We start from the raw sequence: 22021 nt of genomic DNA on the forward strand, positions 1-22021 counted from the left end.
TTGTTCCATAACTACAGTTAGACTGCTGTCAGTCTGTGATCACCATAATAATAATAATTACGCTTCTATATTAATCTGTTATAAACTGCACAAAACCCATCACTATATAATGAATTAATAACTCCAACCTATGTCTAACACATCCAGCTTTATCCAAATACAGTTCATAAAGCACTACTATACTGCAGATATCAACTGCTTGAGTGTGTATATCATTGCAAAATTATCATCCAGCTCTAATCTGATCAATGCATTTATTAGGCGTGAAGATGTTAAGATCTTATAAACTTTAACTTCAGGATTTAAGTAAAGCTGCTTTGAAACAATGCATATTATTTAAAGTTCAGGAGGATCCGACGCTGGAGCCTTAGTTGAAGTGTGTGTGTGTGAGAGAGAGAGAGAGAGAGTGTGTGTGTGTGTGTGTGAGAGAGAGAGAGAGTGTGTGTGTGTGTGTGTGTGTGTGTGAGAGAGAGAGAGAGAGTGTGTGTGTGTGTGTGTGAGAGAGTGGGTGAGAGTGAGTGTGTGTGTGTGTGTGTGTGAGAGAGTGGGTGAGAGTGAGTGTTTTGTCTGGTGTGTGTGTGGCTCAGAGTCTGACTCCATTATTGTGTCTTCAGTGCTGGATTTCGTGTCTCAGGATGAGATGTTGACTCCTCTGGGCCGACTGGACAAGTACATCAGCAGCGAGAACATCTTCAACAGGTGAAACACTGAACTCTGTTAATATATGACTCTACAGCAAGCAGATGACCTGTTATATCCTTCAGAGCATTCTGTATCCCACCGTGCACCTGACCCTCTGTTTGATTGTTTAGGCAGATGGTGGCCCGCAGTCTTCTGGACACACTCCGGGCCGTCAGCGAGGATGAGCGTGAGTGTGTGTCTGTGCTGGAGCGGATCGACAGACTCGCAGACGACTCAGGTACTGAACCGATTCACATAGTCGCTGAGTCGCTGATTCGCTGAGTCGCTGATTCGCTGAGTCGCTGATTCGCTGAGTCGCTGAGTCGCTGGCTGATTCGCTGATTCGCTGGCTGAGTCGCTGGCTGATTCGCTGAGTCGCTGGCTGAGTCGCTGGCTGAGTCGCTGGCTGATTCGCTGGCTGAGTCGCTGGCTGAGTCGCTGGCTGAGTCGCTGGCTGAGTCGCTGGCTGAGTCGCTGGCTGAGTCGCTGGCTGAGTCGCTGGCTGAGTCGCTGGCTGAGTCGCTGGCTGAGTCGCTGGCTGAGTCGCTGGCTGAGTCGCTGGCTGAGTCGCTGGCTGAGTCGCTGGCTGAGTCGCTGGCTGAGTCGCTGGCTGAGTCGCTGGCTGAGTCGCTGGCTGAGTCGCTGGCTGAGTCGCTGGCTGAGTCGCTGGCTGAGTCGCTGGCTGAGTCGCTGGCTGAGTCGCTGGCTGAGTCGCTGGCTGAGTCGCTGGCTGAGTCGCTGGCTGAGTCGCTGGCTGAGTCGCTGGCTGAGTCGCTGGCTGAGTCGCTGGCTGAGTCGCTGGCTGAGTCGCTGGCTGATTCGCTGAGTCGCTGGCTGATTCGCTGGCTGATTCGCTGAGTCGCTGGCTGAGTCGCTGGCTGATTCGCTGAGTCGCTGGCTGATTCGCTGAGTCGCTGTCCTGTTAGAGAGTCGTGTCATAAAACCTCAGTGTTTGAGATCTGACTCCTGTGAACTCTAGACTGATAAACACACACACATCCTCCATCTGTCACACTTACATGTGTGTTTAGTGAAAGAAGAAATGTTTTTTTGTAAGTCTTCTTTGAAGTGTAAAACAGATTGAAGTGTATTTTATTAAATGATGCTAGGAAACGTTTAAAAATACATTTAATATGTAAAAGTAAAAAAAAAAAGTTCCACCTGGGAAAAATATTAGAATTTTATCAATTTGAAAGAGATATATATAAATATAATTTTATTTTTTGTTGTAAAATATACTTTTGAAGAAAAGTATTAGCATTTTGTATTTTATTTGTAAAGAAAATATTGTTAATTTATTGCATTTTATTATTTATTTATAATGTTATTTATTTATTATGAATTATTGTATTTTATTATATAAGATTATTTTAAGTCTTACACTTGAGTTTGCCGTAATTATAACATTTTATGTTGATATGGTATAAAATCTAAAATAATAAAATTCTTCATCAGCCTTTTGACTGTATTTCTGATTTATCAAGTGATTAGAAAGAAACCTTTTAATATGACAAGTAAATGTGTGTGTGTGTGTGTGTGTGTGTATAAGTAAAATAAATATATAATAATAGACGAAAAATAAATGTACTACTAGAGAAAAAGTTAAAGAATAAAATAAACACCACAAATACATTTTCTCAAGTCTAATGGTCTAATGTTCAGATTTCTGTTCTGGAAATTTATGCAAAATTCAAATGCATGCATATTTAAATAGAAAATGTGTCATTTGCATATTTAAACAACATTTTAGAAAACTTGTAAGACAGATCTATCTTTAATTTGGTGGTTCATGAAGCTTCAGCTGTTGTTCTGGTTGACTGACCGCTTCATATCTTTGTTTTTCATGCATTATTAGCTGAAGCACACATTCATATTTCAGCATTGCTCATATATGCAGCCATGTTTTGTTTCTCCAGCTGTGCTTTATGAATGAAATGCTGTTTGATCCTCAGAGCCGACGGTTCGAGCGGAGCTCATGGAGCAGATCCCACACATCGCCATCTTCTGTCAGGAGAACAGACCTTCCATTCCGTTGGCTTTCTCCAAGTACCTCCTGCCCATCGTGGTGCGATACCTGGCCGACCAGAACAACCTGGTAGGTGTGATCTCTGTGAGCTGCTGCGGTTCCTCAGGAGCACTGCTAAAGAGGCGTGTTTGTGTGTCAGGTGCGTAAGACGAGTCAGGCGGCGCTGCTGGTTCTGCTGGAGCAGGAGCTGATCGAGCGAGGAGACGTGGAGAAGCTGGTGTGTCCCGTGCTGGTGGAGCTCACGGCTCCCGACAGCAGCGACGAGGTCAAGACCGAAGCCATGGCGGTGAGAGAACACATGCAGTTTGACCCGCAAGAGATGCAGAAAAAATATCTTGAAAAATGCATAGTTTTTAGTAAGGAAACTTTCAACTGTCAGTTTCAATTTCAAAATAATATTTTTAGTTTGAAAACTTTTCAGAGTAATATTTGTGTTGTTTTGATAGTTTTATATAAATATGTAAGTTTTTGAGCCACTGTAAGTTATAAATCAAAAGGAATTTAATTCATTTCAATGAGGTTAATGCTAGTAATTCTTAGATTTATATGTTCTTATAAATTTTGTAGTTTTTTGGTGTGGTTTGTGTGATTTTTAAAATTTATAAGAATTTCTGTAATGTACATGTACTTACTATATGGTTAGGATTAGGGTTTGGCTTGAGGTTGGTTGCATGTAATTTATTGTTATTATAACAGTAAGTACATGTAACTTGTAATAAAGAGACCTTCAAATAAAGTGTCACCAGAAACATTAAGTTCTGACTGTTTTTTCTAAAGTAATGATAAAAAGAAAAACACACTCTTCTGTAGTTCGACTGGTTCATACAGCAGCAGGCAGGACTCTGAGTGTTTGTTTCTGATGCTTTTGTCTCAGATTATTTGTAAAATGGCTCCGATGGTGGGGAAGGATGTCACCGAGCGGCTCTTTCTGCCGCGCTTCTGTGAGATGTGCTGCGACTGCAGGATGTTTCACGTGAGAAAGGTTGGTGAATCTGATTGGCTCAGGAGGATGACGGCTGAATCTGATTGGCTCGTGCTCGTGTTCGGTCCTATGCACTCATCAGATGCGTGTTTGTGTCCGACAGGTTTGTGCGGCGAACTTCGGAGACATCTGCAGTGTGGTCGGAGGAGAGGCGACCGAGGAGCTGCTGGTACGGTCAGACGCGGGGCAAGTTGTCACGAGGGTTAGATGTCTGTAACTGAGGTTTAAAGACAAATAAATGCATGTTTTCTCTAGCGGCACTTTAAGGAAGATATTTTAATTTGCAGTATTTTTTGAATATTTACAGTGGTGGCCAAAATGATTAGAACACTAGTATTATCAGCAGCTAAAGTGCTGCTATAACCAATCAGAAAAAATACAAATTTCCCCATGATCATCGTTTTCATGATCGGTCTTCGCTGTCACGGCCGAGTACTCAATTGCTGTTGCACATCCCTATTTTGTATGCATATTTGTTTTAATGTTTTGCTTTGCTCAGCACACTAGGTGTTTGAGGTTGAGACTTCAGAGTGTGTGTAGAAGCAGTGTGACAACTAGCCCCGGTCTCCTCCGGAGTGGGGTTGGAAGCGGTTCAGTGTCGTGTGATGCTATGGCTCTGTGTGGTTGTTGATGTGTTCCTGTGTTTCCGGGTCAGCTGCCGCGGTTCCTCCAGCTGTGTTCTGATAACGTGTGGGGCGTGAGGAAGGCCTGCGCCGAGTGCTTCATGACCGTCTCCTCAGCCACGTCTCCAGAAGTGCGCCGGACCAAACTCTCATCTCTGTTCATCAGTCTGATCAGCGACCCGTCGCGCTGGGTGCGGCATCAACACCAACATCAAACACACGTCCTTTATTTATTTTCCCCACATTTCTCTGGATTGCTTTTTTTCCATTTAACTTTTCTGGATGACATTTGTGACCCTGGAGCACAAAACCAGTCATATTTGGCGAGATACATGAGATACAACTATTAGAAAATCTGGAATCTGAGGGAGCAAAAAAATCTAAATATTGAGAAAATCTCCTTTAAAGTTGTTCAAATGAAGTTCTTAGCAATGCATATTACTAATCAAAAATGAAGTTTTGATATATTTACGGTAGGAAATTTACAAAATATCTTCATGGAGCATGATCTTAATATCCTAATGATTTTTGTCATAAAAGAGAAATGTATAATTTTGATCCATACAATGTATTGTTGTCTATTGCTACAGATATACCTGTGTTACTCATGACTGCTTTTGTGCTGCAGGGTCAGATATAAATGCTGAAATTAAATGTTAGTAATCAGAAAGTATATCAAATTAATTTAAATCATGAAATGTATACAAATTTAGGATTTTATACAAATTTATTATTAAAAATGGTGTTAATAAAGAGAGTGCATAAAACTTTAACAGTTTAATGAATCCTTAAAACAAATTATATATTTTATTTATTATTTTTATTTATTTATTTTTTAATGCCAAACAGAATTAAAACATGGAAAATTGTGTGATATTCCTATATTATTATTATTACTTTGGGAAGTACTTTCTACTGTTAAACCAAACCTTTATTTTGTAGGAATGTAATGCATATTTTTTGCGTGTTTGATGATAGTTTTCTGAAATGAAATCTGGATTTGTTGATCCAGATTATGCTGGGTTCCGTCACACTGTGTTCCTGACTGATCCAGTGATTGGCGGCATGTTTTTCTGTGAGCTGATGTTGATGAGGTGTGCTGTGCTCACAGGTGCGTCAGGCTGCGTTTCAGTCCCTCGGTCAGTTCATCTCCACCTTTGCCAGCCCCAGCAGTAACGCGGGTCAGTACTTCAGAGACGAGGCCGAGTGGAGCGGAGCACAAACACACAGGTGAGACGATAACGAGCTCCGCGTAACGAACTGTACCGCCGCTCTCTATACGCAGAGCACACAGCTTGCAACTTTCGCTCTTTATTACATAAACACATTTCATATATAAACATGTTTTTCTTATATACATGCATGTGTTTGTATTTATATACGGGTCAAAGACAAAAAAGGGGTTAAGTGTAATACCGCTTTAAATTGTTGTTGCCCCCCCCCCCCCGCCAAATTAAAAGGTTTTCTGTTTAATTTAATTGCAATTTTGCTTTTGTTTTTCTGAGCATAAAATAAATATGATGCATTTTCCCCTGATTTACAGAAGGCACCCACTAAAATGTCTTTCAGTGTAACAATCTTGTCAGGCATATTTACAACAAAAATCACTTTATGACACATTAAAAGACTAATTACTTTCACCCCAAATACTAATTAGTTGTGTTTTTACATTTTTAAAATTTGCCACCGTCCTAGGTTTTGCCCATTTGTCAGGTAAGAATTTTTTACTCATTTAATAAAACACAATAAAATATAATATGCTCCCTTATTTTATATATTTTAATATGTACAGAATAAGCATGTTGTTTGAATTTTTACATAAATATTGTTACACTGAATGACAATGTAACATTATTTCATCCAAATTTTGACATTTTATTCTCCAAAAACTTTGGACTATGGACATAAAATCACTTTTGTAAATTCCTGTAATTATGTCCACTTATCATCTCACATATTATGTAAACAAACTTTTATTTTGGATGTGATTAATAGTTTGACAGCACTAGGTGAAATATTAAAATTCCTATAAAATACACACCTGTGCCAACATTTATGCAGTTGGCATTAACACAGGCAAAATGATCAAAAAGACAAAAAAAAGGCCCCCATGTGTCCAGCAGCGGTGCTGCTAACGGTCATCACTCGCTCGTCTGCTTGACTCCGCAGCACCAGCGCAGCCGCCGTGTGTCCGCCGCAGGACTCCTGTGAGGCAGAGGAGGGAGGAGGAGAGCAGACGGCCGAGCAGAAGTGCCTTCCTGAGGAGACGCAGTCTCCAGCGCAGGAGATCCCGGAGCAGGAGCTCTTCAACTCCTTCCACTTCTGGAGGACTCCCATCCCTCAGATTGACCTGGAGCTGGAGCTGCAGGAGGACCGTCGCTCCGCTGCACCGCCGCTGGCCAGAGAACAGCTGCAGGAGCTCATCGAGAACCTGGAGCCGCACATCGACGACCCCGACGTTAAAGGTGAGCCAGACGAGATTTTCACCAAAACACTGGAAAATGTTCGTTAAGCCGAAGGTTATTTAATCTATTAATTTCAGTTTTTTTTAAGAATCAGCTCTCAAATAAACACCCAAATCAAATATTATTCAGACACCAGATTAATATTCTATTTTTTAACTAGCAGGTGCAGGACACTACACTGCAAAAATGATTTTCTTCATTAGTATTTTTGTCTTGTTTTCTAGTATAAATTGTCTAAACATTCTTGAATCAAGATGCGCAGGAGATCCTGGACTTGACAAGTAAAATTACTTAAGATATTAAGTCTTGGTGTTTTTTTTTTAATTATACATTTTTTAAGCTTTTGCTTAAGACAAGCAAAAATGTGTGCCAAGAAAAATAATCTTGTTTAGCTTTTGAATTAAGATTGTTTTCCTTGCCCCATTGGCAGATATTTTAACAATAACAATTTTGATAATTTTTTTCAGAAAATAAGACATAGTATCTTAAGTAATTGTACTTGTCCAGTAAATGCATCTTGATTCAAGAATGTTTAGACATTTATACTAGAAAACAAGACAAACATAGAAAACAAGACAAACATAGAAAACAAGACAAACATACTAAGGAAGAAAATCATCTAATTGCACATAAAGCAATTTTATATCAACTTTTTAATAATTAGAATTATTACAGCCAGTTTAAATATTCATATTTCAACAGCAAGTCTGTGTATAATGCACTTTCATGATGGCAGATTTATTCAGTAATTTAGACATCATTAATAGGTGAATTAAAAATATAATAAATATGTAACACATGTAACACAATGCACATATTTATCAAACTAATAATTTTTTGTTTAACCATCAGATTTATGGTCATTAAATGTCTTCCTGACTGTGGTTGAAACACTGATTGATGCTTGTTTTGTGCATGGAATCGACGATAATGTTATATATGATAGATATATATGATAGTTCAAAACATGCTATTAAAGAAACACTAAACGCCGCTGTATCGGTCAGCTCTACAGGACCTCTTTTTCAAGCAAATGTTGTTGTTGTTTGGTGTGTGACAGACGAGCACACACACCCTTGCCTGAGCGTGACAGCAGGATCTGTGTCAGAGTCACACAGCATTCATCTGGTCACATTGAGCAAGAGTCTGTGTGGCTCATTGTGATCTTCAGGAACTGAGCGGAGCGAGAGCTTCGTGTCAGTGGAAGGAAATGAGCTCAGGAAGTTGCATAAAAACAGAAGGAGGGATGCACAGAAACAGGCCTTTAGGGTGTTTGCTGTGATCTGAGCTCCTTTATCCTGGACAGACTGCGTCGGATCACACACACAAGCGACTCTGGGTCTAAACTACGGCTCTTAAGACATTGAAATTGAATCTATGTGCAGATTAAATCGTAAATGTAACACTGTATGAAGTTCTTGTTCACTGAACTGTTGTATGAATCACTCTCACATTTGCAGTGGTGCAGATATTATGGAGAAACAGCACTCTTGCTGCTGTGATATTTCTTAATTATATCATATGATATAAAAATAAGAGGGTGATTTTTACACTCTTATCTGCTCCTATAACTTCGTTCTGATAGACTTCATCACACGGTCAGTCGTGCTGCATCATGATGATCAGCATCAGTGTGAGATGACGGACAGGTCTGGACGGGGGACAGCGTTTAGTAAGAGTGTGTTCTGTGTCCAGCACAAGTGGACGTCCTGACAGCTGCCCTGAGAGCCACGGCGCTGGACTCTGGACTAGAAGATGCTTTCCTGGAGCCTCGAGCTGCTCGATCAAACCCCTTCAGCTCCCAGCAGCCCTCAGAACACCTGTCAGCCAACACACAGGTATACACACACACACACCTGAACACACACATCCCTGAGCTCCTGTCAGCCAACACACAGGTATACACACACACACACCTGAACACACACATCCCTGAGCTCCTGTCAGCTGACACGCAGGTACACACACACACACACACACCTGAGCGTTCTTAAAGGCATGGTTCACCCAAACCTGTTTGTGTGTTTCTCTCTGCTGAACACAAAAGAAGATTTTTCAGAAAAATGTTTCTGGTCCCCATTGATTTTAATAGTGTTTTTTTCATACTATGGAGGTCAATATTTACTAGAATTCTTCAGAATATCGTTTCATGTTTCTGGTTTTGGGTCTTTAATGCTCTTTTTATTATTGGGTCATTAAGGGTGCTTTCTAACCTGCCTCCCTTTAGTTCGGCTGAATCGCACGAGTGTTTTCCCTCTTGGTGTGGTTTGTTTGGGCAGGTGAGAAAGCAGCAATCGCACTCGGGTGCGCACCAAACAAGCGTATCGAGACCTCCTTGAAGAGGCTTTCAAACGAACCCTGGAGCGGTTCGTTTGTAGTGAGAACGCGATCCGACCTTAAACAGACCCAACCGCAAAAAGAACTGCGCATTTTTGGACTAAACCAGCTGCCGTAGTCAGCTGCGCTGTGCATTATAGGACGAGGAAGTGCTTGTTGACAGTTTGCAGTTTAGCATGGCAGGTCGTGGACAAACTCGGGGTTGTGAGGAGGTGCGGAGCCTCAAAATAGCAGTGTGCTGTCTGCTGCATTTTACTCCTGTCTTTGTTTACTTCCGGGAGCACTGTTGGAATTTTCCCGCACGCTCTTTCTGACCAATCAAAAAGCAGTTTAGGGAATGCGTTCAAAGACACATCTTGCCAACCAGTGAAGCGGATGTGGTCACGTGACTGTATTTGGGTTTGTTTCAGCTGGCTCGGACCAGAGCAAACAGTGTGGTGTGAAAAGGAACCAAAACGGCTAAAAATAGCTACAATGTATAATTTTTTGCCTTTGGTCCGGACCACATGAACCGAACTACAGATGTGAAAGCACCGTAAGTTTCCTAAAGATGGTGTCGTTAGACGAGTTTCATGATCGTTACTCCTCTAATGCTTCAGGAGCGCGAGAGCATTCACAGATGTTTTAAGAGTGTCTCTCGTTTATGACCGTGTTAGAGTTCAATTCATTTATGTGAATCAGTTCAAACTGTCTGATTCCAAACTGAACTGGAAGATTCGTATGCTCACCAGAGTCTCTCTGTAGATATATATTGCTGTTTATGACTGAGGTTACATGAAAAGTAGAAATGAAGTGTTCAGATTCACTGTTGAATCTGAGCTGAATGGTTTCGTGTGTTTCAGAGGCGTGGCTCCTCTCTACATGTGACGCGTGACGATGATGATTCTGACGTGAGCGACAGCAACCTGAGTGCTGAAGACGAGCGGAAATCCAAACAGCAGGTCAGTGCCACAGCACCAGCTCAATCCCATCATGCACTGCTCTGACCCACTCAATCCCATCATGCACTGCTCTGACCCACTCCATCCCATCATGCTCTGCTCTGACCCACTCAATCCCATCATGCACTGCTCTGACCCACTCCATCCCATCATGCTCTGCTCTGACCCACTCAATCCCATCATGCTCTGCTCTGACCCACTCAATCCCATCATGCTCTGCTCTGACCCACTCAATCCCATCATGCTCTGCTCTGACCCACTCCATCCCATCATGCTCTGCTCTGACCCACTCAATCCCTTCATGCACTGCTCTGACCCACTCAATCCCATCATGCACTGCTCTGACCCACTCCATCCCATCATGCACTGCTCTGACCCACTCAATCCCATCATGCTCTGCTCTGACCCACTCAATCCCATCATGCACTGCTCTGACCCACTCAATCCCATCATGCACTGCTCTGACCCACTCAATCCCATCATGCACTGCTCTGACCCACTCAATCCCATCATGCTCTGCTCTGACCCACTCAATCCCATCATGCACTGCTCTGACCCACTCCATCCCATCATGCTCTGCTCTGACCCACTCCATCCCATCATGCTCTGCTCTGACCCACTCAATCCCATCATGCACTGCTCTGACCCACTCCATCCCATCATGCACTGCTCTGACCCACTCAATCCCATCATGCTCTGCTCTGACCCACTCAATCCCATCATGCTCTGCTCTGACCCACTCCATCCCATCATGCACTGCTCTGACCCACTCCATCCCATCATGCACTGCTCTGACCCACTCCATCCCATCATGCTCTGCTCTGACCCACTCAATCCCATCATGCACTGCTCTGACCCACTCCATCCCATCATGCACTGCTCTGACCCACTCAATCCCATGATGCTGTGCTGCAGGATGTGGTTCCGCAGGCGCTGCTGGAGCAGTATCTGTCGATGACGGACCCGTGTCGCGCTCAGACGGTGGATATGGAGATCGCGAGGCACTGTGCGTTCAGTCTGCCGGGTGTAGCGCTGACTCTGGGACGACAGAACTGGCACTGCCTGCGCGACACGTACGAGACGCTGGCCTCTGACATGCAGGTGTGTGTGAGCGTGTGTGTGTGAGTCTGAGTGAGTGTGTGTGTCTGAGTGAGAGTGTGTGTGTGTGTGTCTGAGTGAGAGTGTGTGAGTCTGAGTGTGTGTGTGAGTCTGAGTGAGTGCAAGAGTGTGTGTTAGTGATGGATGCTTTTGAATCACTGCTTCGTGAAGCTTGGAAGCTTTTGTGAATCATTTGTTTCGAAACACTGGTTCGGAACGGCTCAGAAACGCACAAACTGCCAAAGTCATGTGACTTTAGTAAACGAGGCTTCATTACATCGTAACGGTTTCAATCTCAATGGTTCGGCGGACCATTGAACCAGCGTCTATGCTTTTTACCTGATCTCAGATCAGTTTCCTCAGTTTGTAGACATTTTTAACAAGACATTTGTGTAATTTAAAAGGATGAGAAGTAGTTAATAGTCCCTTTACTGGCCTTTTACAAGGAAGCAGTCCATAAAACTAACAAACAAAGCAAGCCTTGCAAATTAATATAAAATATTTTAAAAACCACACATTATACAGACACTTCTTATTTTTATTGCATTTAATGTATTATACTTTCAATAAAACATTTGCAATGGGTTTTTCTGCATGAGTTTTTGTTGCACCAGCAGGTCTCACCAGCGTGTGGCGATTAGAGCGCTTCGAAACACTGAATCATTTTGCAAAGCAATTTGGTCCAGTTGATTCGAAGCTTCGAAAAGGTTCATTTCTCCCATCACTAGTGTGTGTGTGTGTGTGTGTGTGAGAGAGAGACACGCTAACAACACGCTGGAGCGAGAGCAGGGTCTGACCGTGTGTGTGTGTGTGTGTGTGTGTGTGTGTGTGTGTGTGTGTGTGTGAGAGAGAGACACGCTAACAACACGCTGGAGCGAGAGCAGGGTCTGACCGTGTGTGTGTGTGTGTGTGTGTGTGAGAGAGAGACACGCTAACAACACGCTGGAGCGAGAGCAGGGTCTGACCGTGTGTGTGTGTGTGTGTGTGTGTGTGTGTGTGTGTGTGTGTGTGTGTGAGAGAGAGACACGCTAACAACACGCTGGAGCGAGAGCAGGGTCTGACCGTGTGTGTGTGTGTGTGTGTGTGTGTCAGTGGAAGGTGCGGCGGACGCTGGCGTTCTCCATCCACGAGCTGGCTCTGATTCTGGGGGATCAGCTGACCGCTGCTCATCTGGTGCCCATCTTCAACAGCTTCCTCAAGGACCTGGACGAGGTTCGCATCGGCGTCCTCAAGCATCTCTATGACTTCCTCAAGGTCACTGCACTTCACAGATAGCACCGTCTTTTTACTCTTTTCTGTGGCTTCTTCCTTTTTTCTCTTCTCCTTTCATTCTTTTTTTATGCTTTATTTTATTTACCCTTTTCCATTTTTTTTTTAATCTATTTATTTATTTTATTCATTTATTTATTTATTGTTTTTATGTTTCTTGGTTATTTAAGGACAGTTTGATCAGTGGTTAGGCTTGTTTCTGGATGATGGTTATGGTCATGTGCTGTTGTTTTTATTTTTATTTTCACTTGTTTGTTTGTTTTTTCTCCTTTTTTATTTTCCTCTTTTTTTTTTATTTATTTTATTATTTTAACTCTTAATTTTTTCTTGTCTATTTTCATTTCTTTTATTTTATTATATGCCTTTTTTATTTTATTTTCTTTCTTTTTTTAGTAATTTTTGTTGTATTTTCTCTTATTTCTTATTTACAGACGGACAGTAAGGCTTGTTTCTGGATGATGATGATGATGATGATGATGATGGTCACGTGTGTGTGTGTGTGTTGCAGCTGCTGCATCAGGACACTCGGAGGAAGTATCTGTATCAGCTGCAGGAGTTCCTGGTGACGGATAACAGTCGTAACTGGAGGTTTCGCTCAGAGCTGGCCGAGTACGATCCTTCACACTGATGTGTGTGTGTTTGTTCTGATGAGTGTGTGTGTGTGTGTGTGTTTGTTCTGATGAGTGTGTGTGTGTGTTTGTTTGTTCTGATGTGTGTGTGTGTGTGTGTGTGTGTTTGTTTGTTCTGATGTGTGTGTGTGTGTGTGTGTGTGTGTGTTTGTTTGTTCTGATGAGTGTGTGTGTGTGTGTGTGTGTGTTTGTTTGTTCTGATGAGTGTGTGTTTGTTTGTTCTGATGAGTGTGTGTGTGTTTGTGTGTGTGTGTGGGTTCTGGTGTGTGTGTGTGGGTTCTGGTGTGTGTGTGGGTTCTGGTGTGGGTTCTGGTGTGTGTGTGGGTTCTGGTGTGTGTGTGTGTGTGTGTGTTTGTTTGTTCTGATGAGTGTGTGTTTGTTTGTTCTGATGAGTGTGTGTGTGTTTGTTCTAGTGTTGTCACGATACTGGAATTTCTAACTTCGATACGATACCTTGAAAAATATCGATATTCGATACCATTTTCGATACCACGGAGAAAAAAAAGCCACAATATTAAGGGGTTAATTTTTTAATTTAAAGATAAATGTAACAAGTCGAGAACACGCGGTATATTTTACATGAACAAAAAAATGTCTTGAGGTACTGCATTTGTTGATTTATTTATTAATCTTAGTTAATGTTAATGAAATGTTAATTGAAACTAACGTTTACTAATACATGTACTAATTAAAATCCAAAGTTGTATTTGTTGATATTCTCATTTGCTTCATAACCAAAATATTTCCAGATATAGGGCCCTATGAAATCCGTTTTATTTTTCCACAAATTCCGTTTTATTTTTTTCTACATTCAATTTTTTCCATTTTAATTTTTCTGGATTCCGTTTTTTCCCGTTTGAATTTTTCTGGACTTTTTTTTTTAAATGGTCAAATTAAATGCTATTAATCTAAAAGCATGTCTAATTCATTAAAATCATGAAAATTATACAATTTAACATTTAATTTATTAAAAGTGTAACACATGACACGTTTAGGGCCGTATGAAATGTTTTATTTGTTTCTCACCTTATGTTTTATTGTTACCATATTCTGTGTTTTAGCATGTCTATTATTTGAATGCATACAATCTATTTTTATTTATTCTTACAGTAGCCTTATGAAATGTGTTTTCCCCCTCAGAAATTCTGTGTTGTGTATTTAAATTTTACTGGATATCAGATGAAGGCATAAAAGAATTTTAATTAATTTATATTTGAATTAATGAAAATTAAACATTTACATTTTTGGCAAATGAAGGGGATTTACTATTAAAATTAAAATATTTTGTGATTATTTCTTTTAAAAAAATGAACAGTAGTAGTATTATGTACATTCTACTAAATAATAGTAATATAGCCTATTTCTGGCACACGGTCTTTAATAGGCTAAGTTAAACCGAACTTTTATTTTGACGGGTTGCCGTGAATACTTCTAAAGTTCTGTGTGTGTATGATATGACGCTAGTTTTACTCAAATTAAATGGTAAAATGCTGGTAAAGTGCTTTCAGATCAGTTCTGGAGATATTGTTGATGTATTTATGTCCTCATTGAGACGGCAGACGCTGAAATCACCGCGAGCGCCACATTAGTAAACACAACCGCACGTGCAGCACATTCACACAGAGACGCGCAGAACATGCAGGATTCATATTTAAATACACTTTTGCAGCTTAATATTTACAGATACTAGTCCATATCACGATTTAATTTAAGTGTAATGACCTACTTTTGATTAATTCATCCAAACTTTGACAAACTCCGTGACATTCCGCGTTAAACTGTAAATTCCGTGTTTATGACTGGATTCCGTGCGTTCTCTGCATCGCGGAGATCATAGATCCCTACAGATAGCGCTCCTGCTGTGTTCTTTAACAACCAGAGCAGTCATCTTTCTATTCACTTCACTTGTGCTATTTAACCAGAGCGAAGGAGACGAGTGCGGTCACGTGTGGTGCTTGTGCACGCGCCTCTGGAGAGAAGCTCGGCTAGTATCGGTGTATCCATACTTCGGGAAATTAATATTGGTACCGTTCAGATATTTCAGTATCGATATTTATCGAAATATCCATATTTTTGACAACACTAGTTTGTTCTGATGAGTGTGTGTGTGTTTGTGTGTGTGTGGGTTCTGGTGTGGGTTCTGGTGAGTGTGTGGGTTCTGGTGTGTGTGTGGGTTCTGGTGTGTGTGTGGGTTCTGGTGAGTGTGTGTGTGGGTTCTGGTGAGTGTGTGTGTGTGTGTGGGTTCTGGTGAGTGTGAGTGTGTGTGTGGGTTCTGGTGAGTGTGTGTGTGTGTGTGTGTGTGTGTGTGGGTTCTGGTGAGTGTGTGTGTGTGTGTGTGTGTGTGGGTTCTGACGAGTGTGTGTGTGTGTGTGTGGGTTCTGACGTTTGTGTGTGTGTGGGTTCTGATGAGTGTGTGTGTGTGTGTGTTTGTGTTCTGACGAGTGTGTGTGTGTTCTGACGTTTGTGTGTGTGTTCTGACGTTTGTGTGTGTGTGTGTGTAACAGGCAGCTGGTGCTGTTGCTGGAGCTGTACAGCGCTCAGGATGTTCATGATTATCTGCGGCCGCTGGCGCTGTGTCTCTGTACTGACCGCGTGTCGTCTGTGCGCTGGACGTCCTACAGACTGGTACTGACCACAAACACTCCTCACTCTGACTGACTGCTCGCACACTTGCTTGCTTGCTTTCTTTCTTTTTCTTTCTTTCCCCTTAATTTTTAGTTTTTCTTAATTTTTTTTTATTTTACTTTTTGCACTTAAATTTATTCCTTTGTTCATTTATACATTTTCTTTATCTTTTGTAATTTTTTTCCCTTTTAAATTCTTTTGTACTTAATTTTTTTCTTTAATTGTTCTTTTTCATTTTTCAATTAATTTTCTTTTCTTTTTTTTGACCTTTTTATTGTTTTTTTTCATGTTTATTTGTATTTTCTTTGTTCATTTTTTTTTCTTTGTGTGTTTTTGTCTTAATTTTTTGTTCATTTCTGTTTTTCTGCTTAATCTTTTTCTTTTTTATTTATAAATTTTTTTCATTTTCTTTCTTCGTTTTTATGCATTTTTATTTTTATTTATTTATTTATTTTTTTAAATGCTCTTGTTTCTTTCATTCTTTGAATCCCAAGTGATTCGTTCAGTTGAGTCGTTCTCAGTGATTCGTTCAGTTGAGTCGCTCTCAGTGATTCGTTCAGTTGAGTCGCTCTCAGTGATTCGTTCAGTTGAGTCGCTCTCAGTGATTCGTTCAGTTGAGTCGTTCTCAGTGATTCGTTCAGTTGAGTCGTTCTCAGTGATTCGTTCAGTTGAGTCGCTCTCAGTGATTCGTTCAGTTGAGTCGTTCTCAGTGACTCGTTCAGTTGAGTCGTTCTCAGTGACTCGTTCAGTTGAGTCGCTCTCAGTGATTCGTTCAGTTGAGTCGCTCTCAGTGATTCGTTCAGTTGAGTCGCTCTCAGTGATTCGTTTAGTTGAGTCGCTCTCAGTGATTCGTTCAGTTGAGTCGCTCTCAGTGATTCGTTCAGTTGAGTCGTTCTCAGTGACTCGTTCAGTTGAGTCGTTCTCAGTGATTCGTTCAGTTGAGTCGCTCTCAGTGATTCGTTTAGTTGAGTCGCTCTCAGTGATTCGTTCAGTTGAGTCGCTCTCAGTGATTCGTTCAGTTGAGTCGTTCTCAGTGATTCGTTCAGTTGAGTCGCTCTCAGTGATTCGTTCAGTTGAGTCGTTCTCAGCGACTCGCTGCATGTCTGTTCCAGGTGAGTGAGATCATCCGGAAGCTGTCGTCGTGTTCGTCTCTGCTGGTCAGTTTTCTGGGGGAGCTGGTGGAGAAGTTCTGTCACTCTCCGAAGTGGTCCAGTCGTCAGGCGTTTGCCTTCGTCTGCCAGGTGAGACGCGCTCTTCATCATCATCCTCATCAGCGGTGTAGTGCGGGTCCTGACGTGTGTCTCTGCTCAGTTGTCCATCGAGGAGGAGTGTGTGTCTCTGGACCAGTTCTCCGAGCATCTTCTTCCTCCTCTTCTTCAGCTGGCGTCTGATCCGGTTCCTAATGTCCGAGTGCTGCTGGCCAAAACCCTGCGGCAGACGCTGCTGGAGCGAGGTGCGTCCATCAGTGCCACCTTACTCACTGCTTTTTCAGTTTCTGTTTTTTGTTTTTGTTTAACACCCTAACCTTTTTGTGTTTTTTTTTTTTTTCTTTTTTATGCATTTTACTTTGTTTCTTTTTTCATCTTTTTAATTCTATTACTTTTGTCAGTTTGTTTTGTCCCATTGTTTTTTTTTTTACTTTTTCCCCTCTTTTTGTTTCTTTTTCTTTACTATTTTAACCCCCCCTCCCCCCTCCCTTTTATGAATTGTTTTTCTTGTTTCCCCCTCTGTGTATATGTAGTTGTGTCCTGGGCTCATGGCGTGTTGTTTTCTGTCTGTAGAGTATTTTCTGAGCTGCCAGCAGGAGGCGCTGGAGCACACACTCGTCGCTCTGCAGACAGACGTGGATAAAGACGTTAAATACTTCGCCAGCGTTCATCCCGGCAGCACGCGTCTCAACGAGGACGCCATGAGCACCACGTCCTCCACGTACTGACCCGCTGTCCCAGAATGCACCACAGAAGCCTTAATCGCGTCTTCCTTCCTCCTTCAGAGACAGACTCTGATCTCAAGGGCTGAGCGTCGCTCTTTTAATCGCAGCACATTGTTGCGCTGACGGTTTCGAGTGTTTTTAACGGATTTCAATCTCATGACCGGAGAGTTTTAATCATTCTGTACATACTGCTGTGTTTTTGATCATGAATAGCTGATGTTATTCTCTTAATCTGCCCAATAAACTTTCACACAAAATCACTGCTTTTCGTTAAACTGGACTCATTAACATTAAAGCCTTAATGAACATGAATTAACAATGCATTTATTAATGTTAGCTCACAGTACAGTAACTAATGAAAACACTTGTTTAATAATGTATTAGTAAATGTGGAGCGGATTATTAATATTAGTACTGTTAACTGATGGTTCTTGTTAACAAATAAAACCTTATAAAGTATTAGTTTTTCTCGATTGCAAACACAATTCACCATTTTCTCACAACTATAAACACAATCTCAAAACTACACACCAACTTGTGCAAACTTCAAACTTCCAGGTCAAAGCCAAACATTTTAGTCAAAAACATTCTCTTTGGTCAGAATCTAATCTTTGGCCTCAGATGCCACACAAACCTGTCAAATACTCAGAATACTGCACTATCTAGAGAACACTAGTGAGATCAGTTCAAAACACTGCTACAAAAACCTGCTTTTGGGAAACATCTTGCTATTCAATGTCTGTTACAGTATACGGCATAAATACATAGAGTGCTGCAGATACAGTCTAATTCAGCAATAAACTTTCAGAAAAGTGTACTTTCATTACACGACTGTAAAGAGATCTTACAGTAGATGAATAGCACTAGAAGACAAAAGTACAGAATACACTGTTTAAGTTACTGTGAATAATTCAGCATCCTCTGCTAAGTTGCATCACAGTATTGGTAATAAAATCCTTATTTGTTATACTAGAGTCAAGTCAGCTTTATTTATATAGAGCTTTTAACAATACAGATTGTGTCAAAGCACTTAACAGTATCAGATTAGAGGATAGAGTGTCAGTAATGTATAATAAGATTAAACACTCAATTTTCAGTTAAAGGCATTTCATTATTGAGTTCAGATGTCATTGTCTAGCTCAGTTTAGTTTAAATAGTATCTGCTAAATCAAATTGATGATAATCACTAGAAATGAAGTGTCCCCAGCTGAGCAAGCCAGAGGCGACAGCGGCAAGGAACCAGAACTCCCTCTGAGACAGAATGGAGGAACAAACCTTGGGAGAAACCAGACTCAGTCGGGGGCAGTTCTCCTCTGGCCAGCATATTATTGTTTATTTATTGTTTAATTATTGATTTACTTAAAATTTTAAATGTATTTATTTAAATTGCAACTATTTTATATTGTTGCAATTTCTAACAATAATAGTATTATGTAGTTAGGTATTTTATTATTTTTTAGCTATTTTCTTTTATTTTAGTTTTAGTTTTATTGCATTTAAGTGGAGGTCTTCACTGGGGATATTAGCGTAGATGCTGTTCTTCTTATGATGTGACGAGTACATCATGTGTTATGAGGAGTGTTCCCGGTTCCGGTTGATCTAATTAATGCAGTCTAACAATCCTTTAATGGATTTGAATAATAGAAGTGTATTAGTGTGTTATGTGTAAGCCAGGTTAAAGAAATGTGTCTTTAATCTAGATTTTTCAAATGCTCCACCATCATCCCCGTCCCAAAGAAACCCAAAATTACTGGACTTAATGACTACAGACCTGTGGCTCTAATGTCTGTAGCCATGAAATCATTCGAAAGACTGGTTCTGGCTCATCTGAAGGACATCACTGGACCCTTACTGGACCCCCTGCAGTTTGCCTACAGAGCAAACAGGTCTGTGGATGATGCAGTCAACATGGGACTGCACTTCATCCTGCAGCATCTGGACAGACCAGGGACTTATGTGAGGATCCCGTTTGTGGACTTCAGCTCTGCTTTTAACACCATTATCCCGGAAACCCTTCAGAATAAACTAACCCAGCTCTCCGTCCCCACCTCCGTCTGCCAGTGGATCAACAGCTTCCTGACGGACAGACAGCAGTTAGTAAAGCTTGGCAAATTCACATCCAGCACTCGAACCATCAGCACTGGAGCTCCTCAGGGCTGCGTACTCTCCCCACTGCTCTTCTCCCTCTACACCAACGACTGCACATCTAAAGACCCCTCTGTCAAGCTCCTGAAGTTTGCAGATGACACCACACTGATCGGCCTCATCCAGGACGGTGACGAGTCTGCTTACAGACAGGAGGTTAAGGAGCTGGCTGTATGGTGCAGTCTCAACAACCTGGAGCTGAACACGCTCAAAACTGTGGAGGTGATCGTGGACTTCAGGAGAAACCCCCCTGCTCTCCCCCCACTCACCATCATGAACAGCACTGTGACTGCAGTGGAGTCATTCAGATTCCTGGGCACCACCATCTCTCAGGACCTGAAGTGGGATATTCACATAGACTCCATTGTCAGGAAGGCCCAGCAGAGGTTGTACTTTCTTCGCCAGCTGAGGAAGTTCAACCTGCCACAGGACTTACTGAAACAGTTCTACTCTGCCATCATTGAATCCATCCTCTGCACCTCAATAACTGTCTGGTTCAGCTCAGCTACCAAATCTGACCTCAGAAGACTACGGAGGGTAGTCCGGACTGCTGAGCGAATCATTGGTACAACCCTCCCCACTCTCCAAGAACTGTACTTATCCAGAGTGAGCAAAAGGGCTGGTAAAATCACTCTGGACCCCTCACATCCAGCACACTCCCTCTTTGAACTGTTACCGTCTGGTCGACGCTACAGAGCTCTGAGCACCAGAACGACCAGACACAGGAACAGTTTCTACCCTCAGGCAATCCATCTCATGAACACTCAACAATAAACGTGGAACACACAACTAATACATTATCCATTCACCACACTCACTTATTTAATTTTTATTTTTCTCATTTCTAATTTCTAATTTGCACATACTTGACCTGTACATACATAGTTGTCTATATAATATATTTGATATTCTATATCATAGAAACATGGCTTTCAAATGAAAGATTGCTATCAAACAGCACACCTAGGTTCCTAACTGATGAAGAAGAATCAGCAGAGCAGCCGTTAAGTGTTAGATAGTGTTCTAGGTTATTACATGTGGGGTTTTTAGGTGCGATAATTAACACCTCTGTTTTTTCAGAATTTAGCCGTAAGAAATTACTCTTCATCCAGTTTTTTATATCAACTATGCATTACGTTAGTTTCTCAATTTGGTGTGTTTCACCAGGCCGCAAAGAAATATAGAGCTGAGTATCACCAGCACAACAGTGAAAGCTAACACCATGTCTCCTGATAATATCTCCCAAGGGTAACATTTAAAGCGAGAACAGTAACGGCCCTAGAACTGAGCCTTGAGGTACTCCGTACTGCACTTGTGATCGATATGATACCTCTTCATTCACTGCTACGAACTGATGGCATTCAGATAAGTACGATTTGAACCATGCTAACGCACTTCCACTAATGCCAACAAAGTGTTCTAGTCTATTCAAGAGAATGTTGTGGTCGATAGTGTCGAACGCAGCGCTAAGATCCAGTAGCACTAATAAAGAGATACAACCATGATCAGATGATAGAAGCAGGTCATTTGTAACTCTAATGAGAGCAGTCTCAGTACTATGATACGGTCTAAATCCTGACTGGAATTCCTCACAGATACCATTTTTCTCTAAGAAGGAATATAATTGTGAGGATACTACCTTTTCTAGTATCTTTGACAAAAAAGGGAGATTTGAGATCGGTCTGTAATTAACTAGATCTTTGGGGTCAAGTTGTGTTTTTTTAATGAGAGGCTTAATTACAGCCAATTCGAAGGTTTTTGGGACATATCCTAATGACAGTGATGAATTAATAATAGCCAAAAGAGGATCTATGACTTCTGGAAGCAGCTCTTTTAGTAGTTTAGATGGAATAGGGTCTAACATACATGTTGTTGGTTTAGATGATTTAACAAGTTTATACAATTCTTCCTCTCCTATAGTAGAGAATGAGTGGAATTGTTCCTCAGGGGATCTAAAGAGCATCTGATGCAATACTGTAGCTGACGGCTGCATGGTTACAATTTTATCTCTGATAGTATCGATCTTGGAAGTAAAGTAGTTCATAAAGTCATTACTGCTGTGCTCTTGGGGAATGCCAGTACCTGTTGATGCTTTATTTTTCGTTAATTTAGCCACTATATTGAATAAATACCGGGGGTTCTGTTTGTTCATAGAGTTCAGAATGTTTATGAACGCTGATTCTATGCATCTTTTTCATTATCAACATAGCAGTTTCTTAGTCTTCTGAGACAAGACTTTCTCTGCCTCCCCTAGACAGTCGACTCTC

At 41.3% G+C, this 22021-nt stretch overlaps 1 protein-coding gene across 3 annotated transcripts in view; it reads left to right on the top strand.

The window, feature by feature from the left end:
• LOC306865168 (serine/threonine-protein phosphatase 4 regulatory subunit 1-like) overlaps positions 1–18070 on the top strand; it is a 23759-nt gene extending 5689 nt beyond the window's left edge. The window contains exons 3-21 of one of the 3 annotated variants that reach the window (XM_079409612.1): positions 615–699; positions 813–919; positions 2634–2776; positions 2847–2993; positions 3582–3689; positions 3793–3858; positions 4345–4503; positions 5424–5542; positions 6008–6025; positions 6482–6777; positions 8473–8615; positions 9957–10055; positions 10971–11156; positions 12246–12407; positions 12931–13031; positions 15556–15676; positions 16789–16917; positions 16988–17129; positions 17458–18067. In XM_079409612.1, the coding sequence (XP_079265738.1) occupies positions 641–699; positions 813–919; positions 2634–2776; positions 2847–2993; positions 3582–3689; positions 3793–3858; positions 4345–4503; positions 5424–5542; positions 6008–6025; positions 6482–6777; positions 8473–8615; positions 9957–10055; positions 10971–11156; positions 12246–12407; positions 12931–13031; positions 15556–15676; positions 16789–16917; positions 16988–17129; positions 17458–17612 (2460 nt within the window). In that variant the 5' untranslated portion in view covers positions 615–640 and the 3' untranslated portion in view covers positions 17613–18067. Of the gene's footprint in view, positions 1–614; positions 700–812; positions 920–2633; positions 2777–2846; positions 2994–3581; positions 3690–3792; positions 3859–4344; positions 4504–5423; positions 5543–6007; positions 6026–6481; positions 6778–8472; positions 8616–9956; positions 10056–10970; positions 11157–12245; positions 12408–12930; positions 13032–15555; positions 15677–16788; positions 16918–16987; positions 17130–17457 lie in introns of all 3 variants that reach the window. The other 2 variants (XM_079409610.1, XM_079409611.1) reach the window with 2 other exon arrangements.
• The last annotated feature ends 3951 nt before the right edge of the window (positions 18071–22021 follow it).

The sequence above is a fragment of the Barbus barbus genome (assembly GCF_936440315.1).
Source record: "Barbus barbus genome assembly, chromosome: 46".
NCBI lineage: Eukaryota > Metazoa > Chordata > Actinopteri > Cypriniformes > Cyprinidae > Barbus > Barbus barbus.